Source organism: Diceros bicornis, chromosome 26 (genome assembly GCF_020826845.1).
Source record: "Diceros bicornis minor isolate mBicDic1 chromosome 26, mDicBic1.mat.cur, whole genome shotgun sequence".
In the NCBI taxonomy this organism is placed as follows: domain Eukaryota; kingdom Metazoa; phylum Chordata; class Mammalia; order Perissodactyla; family Rhinocerotidae; genus Diceros; species Diceros bicornis.
Genome location: NC_080765.1, coordinates 30,162,653 through 30,181,586, shown reverse-complemented (window position 1 = coordinate 30,181,586; position 18,934 = coordinate 30,162,653). Strand labels below are relative to the sequence as shown.

Here is an 18,934-nt window from a genome sequence, read left to right as displayed (position 1 = left end):
CAATAAAAACTAAATTTAAAAAATTTACTGCCACAATTAATGAATAAACAACTTTCTCACATGTTGAAACAAAAATAAGTCACACATGTTGATATGACTGCCAGCTTGTAACCAAATTAATAATATAAGTATGCTTAAGGATTTCTCACCGGGATCTCCACCATCTCTTTTACCCTCGTTCCTGGGTCTTTCATGAGGTGTTGTTGGAAAGAGAAGAGCTGTATCCCATCTATGTCTTTCTTCGTTATCTGACTTATCTGAAGAACTCTGACTACTGAAACCACTAAAACGCAGATGATATTTTACCTAGAATGAACAATAGAAAACAAACAACATTTTAAACCAATGAACACTAAAAAGCAAATATTAGCAGTGAAAGGAAAATAAAATACAAAGTTAAAAATTGTGTTTTGAGGGCAGAGTGAGCAAATCAGGATCTTAAATGATGAGAAATGACAGTATCACTGGCACAAGACACAAGTAGTGAGCCTCATGTGTTGGAATCACAGTCAAACAATCACAGTTTGAAATCGACTAAACTTATATCCGTCCTCTTTCACTGTCATGGCATTTTGCCTCTGAGCTTCAAAGGCACAACAGTGGTACCTTGATCATTATTAATGTATTTTTCTACTCCCACAACTATCCTGCCTACTGAGTGAAACATCAAAAAGTTCTATTAATTTTCTTTCCCATTATGTTAGCCAATTATGATAGAGTAAAATTATCTCCCTCTTCAAAAAGTAAATGACATATGATCCAGTTACGCCACTCTGGGCATTTATCTGAAGAACATGAAAGCACTAATTCAAAAAGCTATATGCACCCTTATGTTCACTGCAGCATTATTCACAATAGCCAAGACTTGGAAGCAACCTAAGTGCCCAGCAACAGATGAATGGATAAAGATATGGTATATATATACAACAGAATACTACTCAGCCTTAAAAAAAGATGAAATCTTGCCATTTTTGACAACAGGGATGGAACTTGAAGGTCTTACGCTAAGTGAAATAAGTCAGACAGAGAAAGACAATCACCATATGACTTCACTCCTATGTGGAAGATAAATAAACAAACACATAGATACAGAGAACAGATTGGTGGTTACCAGAGGGGAAGGAGCTGAGGGGAGGGAGGGAGGTAAAGGGGCACATGTGTATGGTGACAGATGGCAACTAGACTTTTGGTGGTGAACACAATGCAGTCTACATAGTAGTTGAAATATAATGATGTACACCTGAAATTTATATAATGTTATAAACCAATGTGACCTCAATAAAAAAAAGTGAAGGACACATAAGGAAAAAACCCAGATACAGCAAGAATAGGGGTGATAAAATTTAAATGTGGAACGTTGAATATTTTAAGTATTAAATGAAAAGATAATGATATATCCAGAGAGCTGAGTAAACTCTAGAGTAAGCTATGGTAGGCCTGAGTAGCTTAACAAGACAAGAGATGACAGTTGCCACAGGTCAATAGAAGCAGAGCAGAGAAATCAGTAAGATGAGAAGGAGCAGGCAAGTGCACTAAGTCTAGGTAAACATTCACATGATTCAGTAATTTAAAAACAAAGTTTTGAGTAGCTACAGCATGCTTAAATGTTACTAATACACAATCCTCGACCTCAAGGAACTCACAAGGTGTTAAGGGAGCAAAGAAGAGAGGAGAGACTTTGTATAGGTAGTCACAGCAAGAGTTTTACAGAATTAACAAGAGTTACTCAAGAAAAAGAGGGACAGGGAGAGCATCAAAAGGAGAAAGGATAACATGATCAAAGGCAGAGAAGCAAGAGATAACACAGTACAGTCATGTACTGTATAATGGCATTTCAGTTAACGACGGACCGCATATATGACAATGGTCCCACAAGATTAGTACCATATAGCCTAGGTGTGTAGTAGGCTATACCATCCAGGTTTGTGTAAGTACATTCTATGACATTTGCACAGCAACAAAATCACCTAATGACGCATTTCTCAGAACACAGCCCCATAGTTAAGTGACATATGACCGTACATGCAAAGAACTATGACTGGTTCAATACAGGCATACCTCAGAGATATTTCGGGTTCAGTTCTAGACGACTGCAATAAATCAAATATCACAAATAGAGTCACAAGAGTTTTTTGGTTTTCCAGTGCATATAAAAGTTATGTTTACACTATACTGTAGTCTACCAAGTGTGCAATAGCATTACATCTAAAAAAACAATGTTCATAATTAAAAAATACTTTATTGCTAAAAAATGCTAACCATAATCTGAGCCCTCAGCAAGTCATAATCTTTTCGCTGGTGGAGGGTCTTGTAAAACACACAATATCACAATAAAATGAGGTACAGACATGAGGTATGTCTGTATTGCTACAGCATAAATTTCAAAGAAAGAGTTCAAAATGAGGCTGGAGAGGTGCAGAAGACAGCTTGCTGATAGCCTTGTATCCCACGCAAAGAACCTTCTGTAGTCAATGGAGAACCCCTGAAGTCTTTTATGCAGCACAGTGATTTGATCTTTTCTGTGTTCTTAATAGATCACTGTGGCACAGCCGGCCCTCTGTGTCCGTGGGTTCTGCATCTGTAGATTGCAACTAACTGGGATCAAAAGGCCCATGATGGTTGCGCCGACTGAACATGTACAGACTCTTTTTCTTGTCATTATTCCCTAAACAATACAGTATAACAAATATTTACATAGCATTTACATTGTATTAGGTATTATAAGTAATCCAGATACGATTTAAAGTATACGGGAGGTTGTGCATAAGTTATATGCAAATACTACACCTTTTTTTTAAGGAACTTGAGCATCCATGGATGTTGGTATCCACGGGGATCCTGGAATCAATCTCCCACGGATACCAAGGGACGACTGTGCCTATGTGGATAGATAAGTCTTGCCAAGGAAAATCAGCTAAGCTACAGAAGAGGAGCGGTGGGTTGAGTAGGTTTAGACTGTCCATTAAGTCAGAAAACAGATAAGGAATTTTGTTTGGTTAATGGTGGAAAAAGAGAACAGGTACCTGGGCAAATAACTTGGGAAAAAATTTGTCAGGAATCCATTCCAAATGCTGGACACAGTGAATTGACAACAGAAATGAAGCTTGTAACTGCACCAAAGTTATTTGATATCTGAGCCAGAGGCTCTATGTATACCAATGAACCTATATCAGCAACAGCATATACTTTTGAGGTAGTAATTAGCGTAAAGTAGGCACATACGGAAAGAATGAGGAGGAGACTGGACAGAAAGAAAGAATATCCACTGTCTGCCAGTGATTTTCCTTTCTCTTCCCTTCCTTCCATTGGCAAACACTTGTATCCTAAATGCAGGATTTGGCTCTATGTATAGATACTACAGTTTGATCATTTCCTCAACCCCAGGCAGCAGATGTCTATAACATCCGGTAAAGAGACACATCAAGTTACCAAGTTCAAAACACTGTCCGTTTCTCCCCTCCATGGGGTATGTTATCAGTCTTCCTCAGTGTCTACAGATGTCCTAATTCTGATGCAACCTGGCTGAGCCTAAGAGCTGTTACCAGAGATTTAGAAGAGAAATGACATAATTCACTCAAAAGAAAGAAGTCTTTCATGTTGGAATCTCTGCTAATGTATATGGATATGCTTTTTTTTAAAAGATCAAACTTCAATATTTCAAGGATATCCAAATGAGTTATAGGTGGGGATACAGAAGGTTCCATTCATGCCACCACAGTGAGAATAGAGAATTCTAAAAGTTAAAGCAATTATCTCTTTGGATACATAAAAACAATACATCAAACCATGACACAAAGTGCAAAAAAGAAGGCATTCAGCAGAGCACAAACAAGCAGCAAGTTTACTGTCCTAACAAGAGGGCACAGAAACTCCTGGAGTTTACAGCCCCAGGAAATATGCTGCCTCAGCCAAAAAGAGGTCCAGACATGGGTTGGGTTTTGTGTCTGTGTGTGTGTGTGTGTTTTTAACTTTCATAAGTTAAAAAAAATAACAGCTTTATTATGAACTTGACTACACATACAAAGTTAGAATGGCACTTACACTTAAAATTAACTCATTAAAAAGTTTAAATATCATATTATAGATATGCACTATCTGAAATTCCAGACGGTATTTAAACAGGTAACAGATATTGCTACCCATCTTTTTTACCTAGTTATACCACCATTTGCAAGACTGGAAGTATCTGACTGCCCAGGTAGATTGGCAAAGTGAATATCCTTACTAAAGTTCTTATTACTCCATTTTCTGACTATAAGACCATAGGGTAGCAGATACAGTTTTCTCTTCATTACTATAATGTAATGGTTAAAAGCACAGGTGTTAAAATAAGTTGGAGCTGCACTCAAATCCTTGCTCTGTTATATACTAGCAGTTACGATCTTGGGCAAGTCATAATTTTTCCCATTCATAAAATGGGGATGTTACCTATACTCATTAAATCCCAAAAACCTAAAAGTATAATTATGAAGTCTTTAGTAAAATCTTCTCACCTTAAGTGGCAAAGGGTCATTGCTGTTTTTGAAGTCATGATCAAATACAATAGCAGCCAGCACACGAACAGACTTCTCTCCAAACTTAACGTAATTCTCAAATTCTGCTTCTGAGGAAAAGCCTCGAACTGTAGAGAGAAAAATCTAAGTCATCACATAAATGCAAAATGTCTCGTTATTATTCTTATCTGTACCATGAATACAATAATCCTATCATAATATTGTAAATTTTAGAACACTATTACTTAAACAGTGACATTACAGGTGACCTAATGGATATTTGGGGTGCATAAAAATTCTTGTGTATTATAAAATTGTATCACATTATGAATAATATTTAAACATTACTATAACTATATATTAAGGTAAACCAGGACGGGGGTTTCAATTTCAAACCAGGACAACTTTCAATTGTGTTTTGAAATCTAATGATTTTTTTTTTAATTTGAAGGGAAATGAAAAGTGACAAAATTATTTCTGTGGAAAGTATGAAATTTCACAAAATAACCTCAAGTTGTAAGAATAAAGCTACTTTACACTTACAATTACTTTTCTCATTCACAAATTAATCTGTATCAAATTTGGAACTACACACTCACAAAAACACACACACACAACCACACACATACAGGTAACAAATGAATAAAGTTTTTTCTTAGGTATTAAAATATTTCTAATGTAAGCAGGGTATTAAAGTCTTCAATAGCTTCTATATAAGGAAACATAATCACTGAGAGAAGTAAATAAGACTTTTTAAATGGAGTTATCCACCATGTTCAAGGAGTTAAATTCATACTGTAAAGATGTCTTTTCTGTAAAAATTGACATATAGAGTCAATGCAATTCTAATAAAAATCCAAACAGAATTTTTATGAAAATTTACAAGCTGATTCTAAAATTTATATAGAAATACAATGGGTAAGCAACAAGGTGGGAAGGCTTCCTTTACAGGTATCAGAACATGATAAAACTATAGTAATTAAGATAGCATCAGACTGACACAAGGATATACAAAGAGAACAATGGAAAATAATAAAGAAATATGTATTATTCATGAATATATATGTATTCATAAATACATTCATGAATATATGGACAATTGATTTATGATAAAAATAATACAGAATAGTAGGGAAAGAGTGAACTTTTCCATAAATAGTAAAAAGTCAAATGAATATATATGGGAATAAATGAAACCTCACACCATTAAAGAAAACCGATTCCTGATGGACTGTAGATATGCATGTAAAACACAAAACAAAAAAGCCCCCCAAAAGATAATGGAGGAGAATATCTTCATGATTCTGGGGTAGGGAAAGTTTTCCAAACAGAACACAAAGAACTATAAACACAAAGGAAAAGAGTGATAAATTAGGGCTTTACTAAAATTAAGAACTGCTATTCTTCAAAAGATACCAGTGGGGCTGGCCCCACAGTATAGTGGTTAAGTTTGGCATGCTCCACTTCAGCGGCCCAGATTCACAGGTTCAGATCCTGGGTGAAGACCTACACCACTTGTCAGCCATGCTGTGGCAGTGACCCACATATAAAGTGGAGAAAGATAGGCACAGATGTTAGCTCAAGGCTAATCTTCCTCAGCAAAAAAAAAAAAAAAAAAAGATACCACTAAGAGTGAAAAGGCAAGACACAGACTAGGAGAACTGATATGTAATGCCTATAATCAACAAATAAATATAGAAATAACTCCTACAAGTCAATAAGAAAAAGTAGTCAATCCAATATAAAATGCACAAAATATCTGAACAGGCTTATCACAAAAAAGGATTTCCAAAAGGCCAAGAAAGATATGAAAATGTGTTCAATGAGATTAGTAATCAGAGAAATGCAAATTAACACCACAATGATTCCACTGCACACTCATGAAAATGGTTAAAATTTTGTCAAGTTATATCAATATTTTTATTCACTAAATGCAAATATTCATTAAAATTCTCCTTTTCTATATTGGCAAAAACATATGACCTTTACCTAAAATTTTAAGTGATTAATGCTGTCTTCTCTATATCTGCCTTTTAATAAAGTCCAGTGAACTGGTTCCTTCATATTTATAACCTGATGATACAAAGGCAGGAGTTTTCTTCCAGTTTCAAACACATGCTAGACTGAGCTAAGATAAACTCCCTTTGCTTCAAACTCATAGAAACGCTGGGAGTGATGTGAGCATCACAGCAGTGTGAGTCATTCCTTTTTTTCCTACCCTTCGATTTACAACTAGTCAGACATCCATAACCAAACAAAAGTGCCACTACACAGCACACCAGGACAACTGAGAGACCTAGCCATCTGTGCCCCCAAAAGCGGGTGGATTGGACTATGGAGGAGGCAGCGGAGCCAGGGAAGTGGTGGTAGAGGCTAGTGGCAGCAGGAGCTGGCAATGGCAGGAGCCAGCAGTGGGCCAGCAAGACCATATGGCAGAGAAAATGGAGGGTGAAGGAGGTGAGTGGGGGTCTGCCTGGCCACATGTGCTGCAGTTGGAGAGACCCAGTGCTCTCTTTAAAGAGAGACCACAGTGACTGGGGGGAGGGAAAAGAAAGGGAAGAAGGTAGACAAAGAAAACAATAGGAACCTTTTTCTCTCCAACAGGTTTTGTGTGTGTGTGCATGCTCCCAACCTGAGTGGCGAGTAATCTCTGGTAAGACAAACCAAAAACTTGTGCTATAGCACCATATTTTGGAAAACAAAAGAAAGCTCCTAATTACCAATGTGTTGAACTGTTAGAATCAAAGTAAACAAAGGCTTACCTAAATAATAATGGCGTTTGCTATTTCAAATGCAGCAGCAGAGGCATTTTTCATCAAACACTATGAGAAATCACAGTATCACAAAAAGAAAATGACAATTCTCCAGCAACTGAACCCAAAGACACAGAATTGATATCTAATTGATAAAGAATTCAAAATAGCTGTTATGAAGAAATTTATCAAGCTACAAGAAAACTCAGAAAGACAATACAATGATCTCAACAATAAAATTAATGAACAGAAGGAGTACATTACCAAAGAGATGGAAATTCTGAAAAAAGAACCAAAAAGAAACTATGCAGCTGAAGAACTCAATAAACAAAACGAAGAATGCATCAGAAAGCATTGGAAATAGAGCAAATTAGATGGAACAGAGAATAAATGAGCTTGAAGATAGAAATTTAAAAATCATTCAGGTGAAAGAGGAGAGAGAACTAAGATTTTCTAAAAGTGAATAAACCCTACAAAAACTGTCAGACTCCATTAAACAAGCCAACATAAGATTAATAGGTGTACCAGAAGGAGAAGAGAGGGAGAAGGAAGCAGAGAACTTATTTAAAGAAATAATAGCTGAGAACCTCCCAAGCCTAGGGAAGGAACTGGATGCACAATGGAAACCAACAGAACACCTTATTATCTCAACGCGAAAAGACCTCCTCTGAGACACATTATATTAAAACTGTCTAAAGTCAGTGATAAAAAAAGAATTTGACAGGCAGCCAGGGCAAAAAACAAAGTAACTTACAAAGGAACCCCCTTTATGCTATCAGCAGATTTCTCAGCAGAAACTCTACAGGCCAGGAAAGAGTAGAATGACATAATCAAAGTATTGAAAGATGAAAATTGCCCACCAAGAATACTCTATCAGGCAAAGGTATCCTTCAGATGTGAAGGAGAAATACAGGCTTTCCCAGACAAACAAAAGCTGAGGGAGTTCACTGTCGCTAGACTTGCCTTACAAGAAATGTTAAAAGGAGCTCTTCAAACTGAAACAAAAAGATGAAAGTACACAAAATTCTGATTAAAGTGATGAATAGACAACTAGAATTAGAAAACTGCAACTCTTTTGTAGAATAGTATATTAAACAATTAATTATAGTATAAAGGCTAAAAGAAAAGAGCATTAAAAATAACTATAACTACTACAACTTGCTAATGAAATCAGAGCATAAAAAAGATAATTTGAGATATCAAAAATATAAAATGGAAAGAGTAAAAGGATGGAACCTTTACAGGCAAAAGAAGATAATTTGCTATCAGCAGAAAAAGGACTTTATGTAAACCTCATGGTAACCATAAAGCAAAAATCTAGAGCAGAGACATGAAACATAAAAAAGGGGAGACTGAGCAAATAACCATGGAAAACCACCAACTTACAACGTAGACAAAAACAGAAGGAAAAAGAAACAATGGAAAGAGAAAATAACCAGAAGACAAAAGATAAAATGGCAGTAGTAAATCCTTATATATCAATAATCCCCCTAAATGTAAATGGATTGAACTCATCAGTGAAAAGGCACAGAGTGGCTGGATGGATGAAAAAACAAGACTCAACTATATGCTGCTTACAGGAGACTCATTTCAGCTCTAAAGACACACATAGGCTCAAAGTGAAAGAATGGAAGGTGATATTCCAAGCCAATAGAGACCAAAAGAAAGCAGGTGTAGCCATATTTGTATCAGACAAAATGGACTTCAGGCCAAAAAGGGTAACAAGAGACAAAAAAGGTCATTATATAATGATAAAGCAGTCAGTACATCAAGAAGATATAGCAATAATAAATATATAAGTTCTCAACACCCAAGAAGCAAAATATATTAAGCAAACACTAACAGATCTTAAGGGAGAAATAGACAATAATACAATAATAGTAGAGGAATTCAATACCCCACTATCAGCAATGGATACATCATTTAGACAGAAAATCAACAAGGAAACATTGGAATTGAAACACACTTTGGAATAAATGGACTTAGGCAGAACATTCTAGGACTTATAGAGAACATTCTGTCCAACTGCAGCAGAATACACATTCTTCTCAAGTGCACACAGAACATTCTCCAGGATAGATCATATGACAGGCCGCAAAACAAATCTTACCAAATTTAAGAAGATTGAATCATACCAACTAACTTCTCTGACTACAATGGTATGAAATTAGAAATCAACAACACAAGGAAAGTGAGTAGATCTACAAATATGTAGAAACTAAACAACACACTTCTAAACAACCAATGGGTCAAAGAAGAAATCAAAAGGGAAATAAAAAATTATCTTGAAACAAATGAAAATGAAAATACAACATATCAAATTTTGTGCAATGCAACAAAAGCAGTTCTGAGAGGAATTTTCTAGCAATAAATGCATACATTAAGAAATAGAAAAATCTAAAATAAACAACCTAACTTTTCACCTTAAGCAACCAGAAAAAAAAGAGGAACAAACTAAGCCCAAAGTTATCAGAAAGAAGGAAATAATAAAGATTAGAGCAGAAATAAAACAGAAGACAGAAAAACAATAGAAAGGATTAATGACACTAAGATCTAGTTCCTTGAAAAGATAAGCAAAATTGACAAATCTTTAGCTAGACTAACTAAGAAAAAAGAAAGAAGACCTAAATAAAATTAGAAATGGAAGAGGAGACATTACAACAGATACTACAGAAATACAAAGAATCATAAGAGACTACTATGAGCAATTATATGCCAACAAGTTAGCAAATAATAACCTAGAAGAAATGGGTACATTTCTATAAATATACAACCTACAAGACTGAATCAGGAAAAAATTAAAAATCTGAAAAGACCAATCTCTTGAATGAGTCAAGAAAATGAATCAGTAATCAAAAAAACCTCAACCCAGAAAACTACAGGACCAGACGACTTCACTGGTGACTCCTATCAAACATTTAAAGAAGAATTAACACCAATCCTCCTCTTCCAAAATATCAAGGAGGTAACACTTCCAAACTCATCTATGAAGCCAGCATTACCTTGATACCAAAAACCAGATAAGGATACCACAAGAAAAGAAAACTATAGACCAATATCCCTGATGAAAATAGAAGCAAAAATTCTCAACAAAATATTAGCAAACCAAATTCAAGAACACATTAAAAGGATTATACACCATGACCAAGTGGGATTTATCCCTGAGATGCAATGATGGTTCAACATATGCAAATCAATAAACGTAATTCATCACATCAATAAAACAAAAGATAAAAATCACATGATCATCTCAATAGATGCAGAAAAAGCATTTGACAAAATACAACATACTTTCATGATAAAAACCCTTAACAGATTGAGAATAAAAGAAACATACCTCAACATAATAAAGGCCATATATGACAAATACACAGAAGACACTACATTTAATGGAGAAAAATTGAAAATGTTTCCTCTAAGATCAGGAAGAAGACAAGGATGCCCACCCCTCATATTCAATATAGTACTTGAAGTCCTAGCTATAGCAACTAGGCAAGACAAAGAAAAAAAAACGTATCCAAATCGGAAAGGAAGAAGTAAAATTGTTGCTATTCGCTGCTATGGTCTTACAGATAGAAAATGCTAAAGAATCAATCAAAAAACTGTTGAAATTAATCAATGATTTCAGTAAAGTGGCAGGACACAAAATTAACAAACAGAAATCAGTTGCATTCCTTTACACTGATGACAAAGCATCGGAAAAAGAAATAAAGAAAACTATCCCATTCACAATAGCATCAAAAACAATAAAATACTTAGGAATAAATTTAACCAAGGAAATGAAAGATCTGTACAATAAAAACTATAAGACTTTGCTGAAAGAAATTGAAGAAGATACAAACAAATAGAAAGACATCTCAGATCATGGACTGGAAGAATTACTATTGTTAAAATGGCCATACTACCCAAAGCCATCTACAGATTCAATGCAATCTCCATCAAAATATCAAAGGCATTCTTCACAGAAATAGAAGAGAAACAATCCTAGAATGTATGTGGAACCAAAAAGACTCTGAATAGCCAAAGCAATCTTGAGAAAAAAGACCAAAGCCAGAGGTATCACACTTCCTGATTTCAAACAATACTACAAAGCCATAGTAATAAAAACAGTATGGTACTGGCACAAAAATAGACACATAGACTGATGGAACAGAATAGAAAGCCCAGAATTAAATCCTGGAATATACAGTCAACTAATATTCGACAAGGGAGTCAACAACACCGAACGGGGAAAGGAGAGTCTCTTCAACAAATAGTGCTGAGAAAACTGGAGAAACACATGCAGAACAATGCAATTGGACTCCTATCTCACACCACTAACAAAAATTAACTCGAAATGGATGAAAGACTTAAACATAGACCTGATACCATAAAACTCCTAGAAGGAAATATAGGGAAAAAGCTCACTGATAATGGTCTTCGCAATTTTTTTGAACGTGATGCCAAAAGCACAAACAACAAAAGCAAAAATCAGCAATCAGCTACATCAAACACAAAAGTTTCTGCACAGCCAGACATTAATTGTTAACAATTAACAATTATTAAAATTGTACAATTAACAAAACGAAAAGACAGCCTACAGAATGGGAGAAAATTTTTGCAAACCATATAACAGATAAAGGGCTAATATCCAAAAAAAAAAAAAAGGGCTAATATCCAAAATATATAAATAATTCACACAACTTAATAACAAAAAAATATATGATTTAAAAATGGGCAGAAGAACTAAATAAACATTTTTCCAAAGATGACACCCAAATGGCCAACAGGCATATGAGAAGGTGCCCAACATCACTAATCATCAGGGAAATGCAAATAAAAGCCACAATGAGCTATTACCTCACACCTGTTAGAATAGCTATTATAAGGAAGACAAGAGACAACAGGTGCTGGTGAGGATGGGTGCAAAGGGAGCCCTTAAACATTGTTGGTGGTAATGTAAATTAGTCCAAGCACTATGGAAAACAAAAAATTAAAAATAGATCTACCATACAATCCAGCAATTTCACTTCTGGGTATATACCCAAAGGAAATGAAAACAGGATTTCAACAAGATACATGCACTTGCACATTTATTGAAGCATTATTCACAAAAACAAAGATATGAAAACAACCCAAATGTCCATCAACGGGTGAACAGATAGAAAAGATGTGGTGTATATACACAGTGGAATGTTATTCAGCCATGAGAAAGAAGGATCTCCTGTCACTTGCGACAACATGGATGGACCTCGAGCACATTATGCTAAGCGAAATAAGTCAGACAGAGAAAGACAAGTACTGTACGATATCACTTACATATGGAATCTAAAAATTCAAACTTATTAAAAAAAAAAGTAAAAGGGTGGTTACCAGGGGATGGGGACTGGGGGAATAAGATTGATGGTGTTTAAGGGTAGAAATTTGTAACAAGCAGTAAATAAGCTGTAGAGATCTAATGTACAGTATAATGAATATAGACAATAATATTGTACTATAAGTATGTATTGTGACAAATATTGCTACAATGGCAATCATATAATAATATATAAATGTATCAAAGTAACATGTACATCATAAATTTACACAATGGTACATGTCAAATTTATCCAATAAATTTAAAAAAAAGAAATGCTGGATACAATATAACACAATACATAGTTAATTTAAAAACATGAAGGGAAGGAGAGAGGAAGGCAAGGAGGGAGATAACTAGGTTCCAGAAAAGAAAAGGAGAGTTCAAGATCTTGTTTCCACTCTCCATATTCTCAAATTCTACACTTTAGAAATAAGCAAATGTCAGTTTTCACTAATGTGAAATTTGCTTTTTTAAAACAATTTAACTGAGATATAATTCACATACTGTACAACTCACTTTTTAAAATATACAATTTAACGGTATTTAGCATATTCACAGATATGTGCAACCATTATCACAGTCAATTTTAGAACATTTTCATTACCTCAAAAAGAAATCCTGTCCCTTTAGCTATCACTCCCCACAATTCCCCCGGCCCTAAGCAACCACTACTATAATTTCTGTGAAAAAATAATACATAGTATATATTATATATACTATATATTACTATATTATTTTTTTACAGTAAAAAAGATTTCTAGAGAAATCTCTTGGATATATACCTAAGAGTTGAATTGCTGGGTCATATGATAATGTTATGTTTAATTTTTCAAGGAACTGCCACTGTTTTCCAAAACAGATGGCACCATTTTACACTCCACCAGCAAGGTATGAGGGTTCCAATTTCTCCATATCCTCACCAACACTTGCTATTATCTTTTGATTCAAGACATCCTAGTGGGTGTGAAGTGGTATCTCATTATGGTTTTGATTGGCATTTCCCGGGTGACTAATGATGTTGCACATCTTTTTATGTGCTTATTGGCCATTTGTATATCTTCTTTGGAGAAATATCGACTCAGATCCTTTGCTCACTTTTTACTTGGGTGTTTGTCTTTTTATGATTGAGTTGTAAGAGTTCTTTATATATTCTGGATACAAGTGCCCTTATCAGACACATAATTTGCAAATATTTTCCCCCATTCCATGGGCTGTCTTTTCATTTTCTCAATGCTGTTCTTTGAAGCACAAATGTTTTTAATTTTTGATAAACTCAAATTATCTACTTTTTCCTTTGTTGCTCATGCTTTTGCATCATATCTAAGAATCCTTTGCCAAATCTAAGGTTATGACAATTTACCCTACGTTTTCTTCTAAGAGTTTTATAGCTTTAGCTCTTATATTAAGGTTTTGGTCCATTTTGAATTATTTTTGTATAAGGTAAGGATTCAACTCTATTCTTTTCCATATGGATATCCAGTTTCCTCAGCATCATTGGTTGAAGAGACTGTTCTTTCTCCATTGCTTGGTCTTGGAACTCTTGTTGAAAATCAACTGACTGGAGCTATATGGGTTTATTTCTGGACTCTCAATTCTATTCCATTGATCTATATGTCTAGCCTTGTGCCAGTACCACACTATCTTGATTATGACTGCTTTGCAGTAGGTTTTGAAATTGGGAAATGTGAATACTTCTACTTTGTTCTACTTTTTCAACATTGTTTTGGCTTATTCTGAGTCACTTAAATTTCATATGAATTTTGGAATTAACTTGTCAATTTCTACAAAGAAGTCAACTGGAATTCGAATAGGGATTGCACTGACTCTGAATTTGGACAGCATTTCCATCTTCACAATATTAAGCTCTCTGATCCATGAACACAGAATTTTTTTTCCATTTATTTAGATGTGTAATTTGTTTCAACAACTTCTTGCAGTTTTCAGAAGATAAGTTTTGCACTTCTTTTGGGAAATTTATTCCTAAATATTTTACTCTTTTTTGAAGCTATGGCAAGTGGAATTGTTTTCTTAATTTCATTTTTGAATTGTTCATTGCAAGTGTATTACAACTAATTGAAATACAATTAGTTGTTGCATATTGTTCTTGAATCCTCTTCCATCCTTGCTAAACTCACTTGCTAGTTGCAATATTTTTCTAGTGAATTCCTTAGGATCTTCTATGTAAAATATCATGTCATCTGCAAATAGAGATAGTTTTATTTCTTCCTTTCCAATCTGAATGCCTTTTATTCTTTTTCTTGCCTAATTGTCCTAGTTACAATCTCCAGTACAATGATGAATAGAAGTGGTGAGAGTGAACATTCTTGTCTTATTCCTGATGTTAGGGGAAAAGTATGCAGTTTTTCATCATCAAGTATGATGTTAGCTGTGGTTTGGCAAAGATGATCTTTATCAGGTCGAAGAAGTTCCCTTCTATTCATAGTTTGTGAAGTAAAATGACTAAAATTTTAAAAATTGATGTTATCAACAACTGGCATAGATGTGGAACAATGAGACTCTAGTCATCTTCTAAGGGGAATATAAGTTGGTACAACCACTTCCAAGAACTGGCATTATTCAGTAATGTTGAACATATGCATATGTTACAACTCATCAGTTTTACTCCAAGGTATCCTATCAATTCCACTCTCAATAGAAATGTACGTTCCTGTGCACCAAATGACATATACAGGCATATCCACACTAGTATTATACACAATAGATAAAAACAGAAATAACACAAATATTCACCAACATAATAATGGAGAAATAAATTGAGGTACATTCTTATAACGTAAGATGATATGAGCAAAAATGTACTACTGCTATAGCAATAATATGAATGAATCTCACAATTGTAATAAGAAGTCAGTCCCCCGCCCCAATTCATATAATTCATGAATACCAACTTTTTTTAAAAAAGTAAAATTGGGGCTTGTCCAGTGGTGTACTGGTAAGTTCATGCACTCAGCTTTGGCAGCCCAGAGTTCACGGGTCTGCAGCCCGGGCACAAACCTACATAACACTCGTGAAGCCATGCTGTGGCGGTATCCCATATACAAAAAAATAGAGGAAGACTGGCATGGATGTTAGCTCAGGGACAAACTTCCTCAAGCAAAAAGAGGAAGATTGGGAACAGATGTTAGCTTAGGGCCAATATTCCTCACAAGAAAAAAAAAAGTAAAATTAATATATGGGGTTTAGAAGTCAGTATAGGTGTTACTTTGAGGGAAGAGAGAGGAGGTAATAATTTGTAGGGGGCATGAAAATGGGATGTTGGTTATGTTTCATTTCTAGAGCAGGTCGGTGGCTCCATGAGTGTTTTCACTTAGTGATAACTCACTAAGTTTGTGATTTGTGCTCTTATGTCCATGTTATATATTTATTAAAAAGTAAGTGGCCTTGGGAAGATGTAGAGATACTGGTCAAGAAGCAATTCTGAGTTCAGCAGGTGAGGTGTCCCAGGTTCACAGAGGTGGCTCAGAAGAAGGAAGAATAATATGGCTTAGCCTAGGGCAAAGACCACACCAAAATTTGGACAGAGAGACTTTCCCTTTCTGAGCCACACGATTTTCTTAAACAATTGAACAGGTCCTGAATGATGGAGAAAGCAACAGCAACTGCAACAAAAATTCTTTAGCCAGGTGAGTGATAACTGAAAACTTATTCCATTGCAAATAAAATTCATCTGATCTCTAAGCATTTGAGAGCTTTAAAATGTCATATAAGGTTGTGGATTACAGTAGAATACTGACAGCTACTTTATTCTGAAATTTACTACACATCCTCCAAAAAAAATACAGATCAAAAAGGAGAGGGTAAAAAAACATTCATAACACACCTACAACATAACTAGGAAACAGAATACCACAAACTTCAAAGTGTAAATAGGAAACTATAGAGCCAACTTCAGCAGAGCCAACTACTGAGCTACACCAGTGAAAGAGGCAGGCATAAGCTTATCAGAGAAGGGTCTAGGGATGATAGAACACAGATAAAACTACCCCCAAACAGAGAAAGTGACAGAAAAAGGAGAAAATGCCAAGGTATAGCTGTGGACTTGGCATATCAAAACTCTGGATAGCGGGGAAATTAAGAGAAAGAGACTTGAAAGCCTGTGGAACCTGAGATGCTAGTGTTTGGAAAACACAATTTCTGATGGCGGTGGGGGGAGGGGGGAAATGTAGAAAGGCCACACTTAGAGATTTGATGGCAAAAACAGGAAAAAGAGAAGAAAGAGATGGAAATTAAAGGCTCTCTAGGAAGAAAAGAAAAACACAAAATCAGAAAATACATCAACCTCTGCTCCACCAAAATAAAGAGCTGCATCAACTTTAAAAACTAAGCGTACCTATACAAACAAGAGAGGGTGTTCCAGAACTAAGAAATCTAGTAGGCTAAGCAACACCCTCAACCTTGACTATATACAACTTTTATTGCTGATTCAGAAAAAATAAAACAATTAAAAATGAACAGAATCCCCAGTAGCCAAAGCAATCCTGAGAAAGAAGAACAAAGCTGGAGGCGCCACACTTGCTGATTTCAAATTTTATTACAAAGCTATAATAATCAAAACAGTATGGTACTGGCATAGAAAAGATACATAGATCAATGGAACAGAATCAAGAGCCCAGAAGTAGACCCATGCATACACAGTCAACTAACATTTGACAAGGGAGCCAAGAAAACTCAATAAGGAAAAGACAGCCTTTTCAATAAATGGTGTAAGGAAAACTGGACATTCACATGCAAAAGAATGAAATGGGACCCCTATCTTACACCATTCACAAAAATTAACTCAAAGTGGTTAAAGACTTAAATCTGAGACCTAAAACCATAAAACTCCTAGAAAAAAAATAGGGGAAAAAGCTACTTATTGGTCTTGGCAATGATTTTTTTGGACATGACACCTAAAGCACAAGCAACAAAATCAAAAACAAACAAGTAGGACTACATCAAACTGAAAAGCTTCTGCATAGCAAAAGAAATGATCAACGAAATGAAAAGGTAACCTATGGAATGGAAGAAAACATGTGCATCTAATAGGGGGTTAATATCCAAAATATATGAGGAACTCATACAGCCCAACACCAAAAATAATAATAATAATAATCCAATTAAAAAATGGGCAAAAGGACCTGAACAGACATTTTTCCAAAGAAGATATTCAAATGGCCAAGAGGTACATGAAAAGATGTTCAACATCACTAATTATCACGGAAATGCAAATCAAAACCACAATATGACATCACCTCACACCTGTTAGAAGGACTATTATTGAAGAGACAAGAGATAACAAGTGCTGGTGAGGATGTGGAGGAAAGAGAACCCTTGCGCACTGTTGGCAGGAATATAAACCTGTAAAGCCACTACGGAAAACAGTATGGAGGTTCCTCAAAAAATTAAAACTAGAACTATCATAAGATCCAGCAATCCCACCTCTGAGTATATATCTGAAGGAAACTAAATCACTATCTCAAAGATATATCTGCACCCCCTTGTTCACTGCAGCATAACTTACAATAGCCAAGACATGGAAACAACCTAAATGTTTGTCAACAGATGAATGGATAAAGAAAATGTGGTACATACATACACAATGGAATGTTATTCAGCCGTAAAAGAGAAGGAAATCCTGCCATTTGCAACAACACGGATGGACCTTGAGGGCATTACACTAAGTGATACAAGCCAGACAGAGAAAGATAAACACTGTATGGTCTCACTTATATGTGGAGTCTAAGAAAAAAGCAAACTCACAGAAACAGAAAACAGATTGGTTGTTGCTAGAGATGTGGGGCAGAGGGTGAGGGAAATGGGTGAAGGTAGTCAAAAGGTACAAACTTCCAGTTACAAGATAAATAAGTTCTAGGGATGCAATGTACAGCAAGGTGACTATAGTTAACAATACTGTATTGTATATTTAAAGCTGCTAAGAGTGTATATCTTATAAGTTTTCATCACAAGAAAAGAAAAAAAATTTGTAACTGTGAGGTGATAGATGTTAACTAAACTTATTGTGGTAATCATTTTGCAATATATATATATCAAATCATTATGCTGTACACCTTAAACTTATGCAATGGTATATGTCAATTATATTTCAATCAAACTGGAAAAAAATTTTAATTACAAAAAAGAACAAAAGAAAAAATCCCACAAAAGTTGGCTGAATTTCAGAGACTTAAGAAAAAGACAAGAATCATCCTAGAAATGAAGATCAAATTATATGGTGCCCTAAACGAATAGAGTTGACTGGAAAATATAATAAGAGTAATTGAGAAGATAAATGAAAATAGCAAAGAGAATAAAAACAAAATAAAGAGACAAAAGAATCAGAGAAAGTGATT

At 35.0% G+C, this 18,934-nt stretch overlaps 1 protein-coding gene across 1 annotated transcript in view; it reads right to left on the bottom strand.

Moving 5' to 3' along the window:
* Positions 1-18,934, bottom strand: part of LOC131422573 (phospholipid-transporting ATPase ABCA3-like) — a 224,008-nt gene that overhangs the window by 187,744 nt on the left and 17,330 nt on the right. The window contains exons 4-5 of the mRNA XM_058569911.1: positions 4,494-4,621; positions 150-306 (exon numbers count right to left, since the gene is read on the bottom strand). Of these exons, the coding sequence (XP_058425894.1) occupies positions 150-306; positions 4,494-4,621 (285 nt within the window). The remainder of the gene's footprint in view (positions 1-149; positions 307-4,493; positions 4,622-18,934) is intronic.